A 6,522-nucleotide genomic window follows, 5' to 3' on the forward strand; every position below is an offset into this window, starting at 1 on the left:
GATTAATGGAGGGTCGACATTATGAGACTACAATGATAAAACTCGCCGTAGACATCAATGGTCGGATTAGCGGTAGGGATGGGCATCGAATTTCGAATTTTCGAATAATCGTTGTTATTATCAAGGTCGACTTTTATTATTGAAATTCGAAATTAGATTTTTTTTTTATTTTTTTTTTGAGTGAAATGTTGCATTGTCTCCCCTGATTCTAAGTATAGTCAAATCGCTTGGTTTGAGCAAGTAAAACAATTTTTATAAGCATTTTAAGCAAGGTTTATGGAAAAATGAATGGCGGATGAAATCCCATGAAGAGGGAGAGGGGGTGACTTTGGCACCCCTTTGGCACTCAGACCTGAGCCTACTAAATATTTAATGAACCACTCATGATTGTCAAAACTGTTTTTTATTTTCGAAAATGTCAATGTCATGTAACATGTTCTTTACTTCAGTGGTGCAATTAAATTAATTATTAAAGCCGTAGACTTAGAATCAGGGGAGACAATGCAACATTTCACTCACAAAAAAAAAAAAAAAAAAAAATATATATATTTTTTTTTTATTTTTTTTACATTTTTATTTTTATTTTCGAATTTCGAATTAAATTCGAATTTGGCCAGCGAATTTCGAATAGTGTTTTTGCTAGAAATGCCCATCCCTAATTAGCGGGTGGTCGGAGTTATGTGTAGTCTGACCTATGGGGTGTCGTACTAACGCGTGGACCCCCTTGCAGCCTCTCCCACTCAATCACTTACCATCTGATGCTATTAAGTCTGTGAGGGCTCAGTGCTTAGGGGGGACATTGAGATCGGGCCACAGTGTTAAGTGTACAGTATATAGCGGAACGCTAATTTTCAACACCTGTCCACGCCACAGGCGACTCCTACACCAAAACACAACCCAAAAGGACATACCCCAAAAGAAGGTAAAAAAAGGAAAAGAAAGAAAATAATAGAAAGTCACTATAGAAAACCACTAAAATACACCCCAGAGGACATATCCAAAAATAAACTATAAAATATAAAACAACATGAGCAAAGTAATTATTGCCTATAAGAAGGCTGTGTGCACTGGTGAAAGTGGGCCGGAACCCTCCGGTGCGCAGTTCCTTTAAGACTTTCGGTGCCTGAATGCCGTTGGGGGAAGACATGCAGCTGCCTGTCAATCAAAAGCCGATTGCTGCAGAGCAATCACGATCGCATAATTTCCAAGGAAACACATGGCTGACGTTATGTCGCATAAACAACAGTAGTCTGTCTCATAAATTGCTTCTAAATTGTTCCAATGCAGTGTTTTAGATCTGTCAGTGGTTTTAATCGTGCTGTCTATCCACCTTATTTTTGTGAGGCTCCCGCTGTAAAATAATTCTAGGAGCAATATCCGGTATAGAACGTGAGCAGCTGTGTTTACGCTGGCTTGACACTGCCTGGATAGTACTTTGCACTGCAGCCCATGACTGCAGCGAAGCGCGTCCCTCCTCGCATGCATTTCCTTGTCGAACTCCGACGTTAAAAGTTTGCTCGTCACAAAATAACACTCGTTTTGGGAATGTAGCCTAATGATGTTCTCTATCACATCCGCTAACCTGTTGCTCGTTGAACAAGTCGGCATTTATCAGCTCAGCAGCTGCACCGTTTACAGACGGGTACATTGGACGGGCTGTGTTGTGTCAAGCTAGACGTAACGGGGGAAGAGGACAGCAGAAGGAAGCAGCATTATGAAAAGCTTTATACATCCAAGCAGTAGGCTAATTCTCAGTAATTTACTTAGGTTACTGTAGGCTACATATTCACCTTCCAGACGGCTTCTAGAAGAAAAAAATGCTTTTAAATTAGCTGTTTGATAAAACTATGTATAAACCTTATTAATAAAAATGCTTATAAATGAGCCATTTAAATTAAATTAATTAAATTGACAAATGGAAGACTGATGCTGATTTGCAAAATGCAATTTAAAATGTGCATTTTTTTAATCCATTTTCATATTCTTGCGTATTCAACTGTTTTACTTAAAGCACAATTATGCCACACTGTAGCCTATACAGATTAATTAAGTAGGCTACTAACTTGCACAATAAATAATTAAATAAATAATTTGCTATAGACTACATGATGTCAAAAATATGCGTGTTCAGGAACGCATGACGCTGGGCGGGAGGAGAACAATGACGCAATGAAGGTTGGAGTAGTAGTTCCGGCAAGAATTTCAATCCACTTTCACCCCTGGCTGTGTGACCCTGACTGCTGTACGAGTATATTATTATAATAGGGAGTACGTTATGGGGCTACCCAGGACCAGCCTAGCTGACGTTTCAAGCCATTGTGATACAGAGTTTAAGGATTCAGTGAGCTGGAGGACAGCGGCCTTGCAAGAGTAACACAGTGACACAACTAATTACTTGAACACAACATGTTGGAAAAAAGAGAGGGGGCAGAGAGAGGCAGACAAATAGAGAGAGAGGGGGAGGGGCAGAGAGAGAGAGAGAGAGAGAGAGAGAGAGAGAGAGAGAGAGAGAGGAGAGAGAGAGAGAGAGAGAGAGAGAGAGAGCGGGTGTGTCGTGGACTGGTTTTGAACCAGGAAATATAAATACTGTATATTTTACTGCATCGCTGGCTGCTACAGTGAAAGTCAAATCTCAAAAACCTGGAGCCAGAAAGCAACACACCTAATTACTACTTTTACTTTTAGCAGATTTGCATTTGAACATGCCCAGCGAGCATTTTTCGGTTGAAAAAGACGTTTAAAAAACGTTTAGGGTCAACGTTGAAAAAACGTTGCAAGGAAGGTTTGAAAGTGAAAGTTTTTTCACCCACTATTTGCAGACGTTTATTGAACGTTCAGATTTAGACCATATTTCACCAGGATCTTAAAGTAAAAGCTCAGCAGCGCACACGAGATTCGAACCCCGCTTTCCCACATTCAAGCCAGTCCGCTTAACGCGCTGAGCTATACATTTTCTTATACTCTATAGAGAGCTGGGCACATATATACTCTATCTCGCACACAACTTGTAGACTACATGATTGTCGACGATCGGGAGTTAAGTTATTTCATGTGATGTGTACCAGACTATTATATTAATGTAACAGACTAAAATTATGTTGTGTGTGTGTGTGTTGTCTATAGGCTGTAGCCTATGGCTTCAGAGGTTACTTCATTTAACACCAGAGACTGAGGAGGTACACAGAGCCTCGTATACAGTCTGTTACAATAACATAGTGCCCAGAGCACCTCGTTCCGCACTTGGTGCAGACCGGTGCAGACTTGCTTTGGTCTAGTCTAGTCAGTCACGGTTAGTATAGCTAGCAAGTAAGTACTTGCGCATGCACGTTGCGGCAGGAACTGAATTAATTATTTTATAGTATTGCGCTAAACTATTAACCATAGTTGTGTCCTGGAAGCTTTTTGCTGGCACCACATAGCCTATATAGTCCCATATTTATGATATTTCATGTGACATAAAATGCGTTGAAATGTAGTTTTCGTATAGACCAGATTTCAACTCTCAGTTACACAATAAAATGGACAAATGCCAATCCACACACTATCAATATTGCCTCTATTCCAAGCTACAACAAATGTTTAACAATATGATGAACCAAATTGTGTTTTTTTACACGTTGACGTTGTAACCGCATTTTAGCCGGTTGAAAAGAGGGTGAAATTAGGTCTTAGACGTTCAAACCCAATATCACCCAGATTTAAACTAAAAATCAACGTTGAAAAAACGTTTTGTGCTCGCTGGGTGAACACATAACATGTTGGAAAACCCTTAGAAGGAAGTTGAGTGTTGAACTTATCACACAGCCACACCTTTAACTGCTGGGTCACAGTCTAAATAAGCTAAGAGCAGGCACTACCAGTCACAACAGAGGTCTGATAATGTGGAAAATAGAGTGGAAAATGTCTAGAAACTGATGGTAGAATACCTTTAGCTGGAGTGGAGACGATCATCTGAGACACACGACGAAAGGTTCAGCTGAAACAAAGGCAGAGAGCGGGAGAGAGACAGAGAGTGAGGGAGGGAGAGAGAGACAGAGAGAGAGGGAGGGAGGTGGACTGGTTTGACCCAGGAAATATCAACGTCTGTTCAAAACAGGAAGAGAGAGAAGGAAGGGGAGGGGCAGGAGGGGGACACACAGAGAGAGAGAGAGAGAGAGAGAGAGAGAGAGAGAGAGAGAGAGAGAGAGAGAGAGAGAGAGAGAGAGAGAGAGAGAGAGAGAGAGAGAGAGAGAGAGAGAGAGAGAGAGAGAGAGAGTTTGTATGCTGCAACCATAGACTGTAAATATAAGGCTGCAACATGTAGGCTGCAGTGGCGTGTCTAGGGAGTGGCCTGGGGTGGCATGGGCCACCCCTAGAATCTGATTGGCCACCCCAGGTGCCACCCCATATGATTGGCTCTCTGCACAGTCAGTAAACCAAGCTTCCGTGTATAGGCGCAATCCAGTCTTAAACCTGAGAGGCAGTAATGAGCCATAGTAGTGTCTAGCCTGCCGAAAGCCCCAGAAGAAGATCTTGATTTGAGGATTTGGCGCAGCTGAGCAGCAAACAACTTAACGCTAAACCAATGTCGTGTGTGTGTGTGTGTGTGTGTGTGACGAAGTGAAGTGTCCTCTGTCTGATTCCTGGCGGCTACATGGACCAGGTGTGTTGATTCAGGAAGGTCTTTTTCTGGTACAAGGCATAAGTTATCAGAAGGTTAGTTTAGCCAATCTCTACTCTGCCTTCCCGGCGCGTCCCATGGAATGGTGAAGTAAAATAGAGTGAGACAATTTGTTACAGTATATCTGACATTTATTTCTGAGAATTAATTGACAACAGACATTGAATATAAAAAGCTCAATACAATACACAGATCTGGGTCAACTCCTCTCCTGGTATCAATCGGCCATCAGAGATTGACCCTTGACCATAGCCACAGACCCTCTTAATAAGCAATTACAAAAGTGGGTGGTCCTCTGTCTTCTGACGATGATTTCCCATCAGTCAACTTCTCCTTTCGTATTTTTCCAGTTGGGGAGGGCTGATGTTCTCCGGAACTGGAAGCTTTCACTTCCAGATGTGACACTGCCTCTTCAATCAGGAACTGGAGACTTACACTTTCAGATGTGACACTGCTTCTCCACAAACATGCATGCTCCCACATTTCATGCAAAACTTTCATATCTTACTTTATTTTATTAACGCTTAATATGCAAACAAATGGCAGAGGTGCCAGAGTAAAACAATTATAAATGATAAGCTATATTACTGAGTTCCTGCTAAGAATAACACATTTCATCCCCTTTACCTTACATCCCTTATGCAGCATTACTATGGCACAAAGCAACATTTTGCGACTGGTCTTCATGCTCGAGTTAAGTGTTGATGGAAAACCCCAGGCTTTTGCTATAAGTTTCTGGTAAACCTCAACATGGCAAATGCCACCCAATTCCGGCCTTCTCGATAAAAACATGGACCGTACAGTCTATAAGCCAGCAAGTAGCCTTTTGTTAACATTTACTATAACCCTTACTTCTATCAGAGACACACATAATGTTAACATTTTACTTAATTTGTCAGTACAAAGGAAACATGTCAACATGTTTACCTTAACACGAGAATCATGTGATTTTGGTGACCTTAATTTTAGAGAATTGATCAGATACATTTCAGAGAATCTGGGGATTTTCGATGGAACACTGCAAGGAAAGAGGAAGTTTGACGACACAGACAGGAGGGTTTCAGATATACATTTGACTCAACTTTACTATAGAAACGGATGTTTTTGTCTGGAGATTGGAATAAACAGGGAACAGAAATCATAGTTTAATTTTTAGACAGCATACCCACCAGAGCCCCGTACACACACACACGCACGGACACACACAGACACACGCACGCACACACAGGGCCGGACAACATTATCCTACATATCAATACTGGGTATCATAACATTAGGATATGGCACAAGCGCCATATACCCTCCATGGTATATTTCCGCATCAGTGTTCTATATGCTATTTATTTATTGTGGCATGCGTGAGTAGACTCTTTGATACACATGACATAGCTACTGTGCCAGTGGTTTAAAGAAAGACAACATACTGTACATTACCTGCCAACAAACACGGAGATTTTCACTTTGAAATTAAGCACCCTCGCTAAAAAAAATATCATGACATGTTACGGTAGACTTGAAACTTCACCCTGTCTTTAAAACTAAGCCTGCTACTAACAGGGTAAATGGACAATACACCTGTGTGCTAGGATACGTGATAATGTGGTGCAGCAGGTGTGTTTTCATCTCAGCTTGCTAGTTGCTAACATGAGCAAACCTGTCGTCAGTCATTGTTTGGTTGTCAATGCTAATGCTAGCTAGGTAAATCTGTCTTGTGTAACTTTGTAGGCCTGATGTGAGCATGTCAAATGTATCCATGCATACACAAGGAAATCTATTGTGCAAGAGATATATAAAAGTGACATACAGTATGTATTCATGTGACTATTACAGTATGAAAAGAAATCAGAACATTGAGGATTTCT

At 41.2% G+C, this 6,522-nt stretch overlaps 1 protein-coding gene across 1 annotated transcript in view; it reads right to left on the bottom strand.

Annotated features, from left to right (window-relative positions):
• The window catches only part of LOC310792021 (NACHT, LRR and PYD domains-containing protein 4C-like), a gene marked incomplete at its 3' end in the record, with an annotated part of 89,285 nt that extends 85,279 nt beyond the window's left edge, over positions 1–4,006 (bottom strand). The window contains exon 1 of the mRNA XM_083653703.1: positions 3,927–4,006. Coding sequence (XP_083509829.1) covers positions 3,927–3,951 — 25 coding nt within the window. The 5' untranslated portion in view covers positions 3,952–4,006. The remainder of the gene's footprint in view (positions 1–3,926) is intronic.
• Between the last annotated feature and the right edge of the window lie 2,516 nt (positions 4,007–6,522).

The sequence above is a fragment of the Poromitra crassiceps genome, assembly GCF_964638095.1.
Source record: "Poromitra crassiceps genome assembly, chromosome: 17".
Classification (NCBI taxonomy): Eukaryota; Metazoa; Chordata; class Actinopteri; order Beryciformes; family Melamphaidae; genus Poromitra; species Poromitra crassiceps.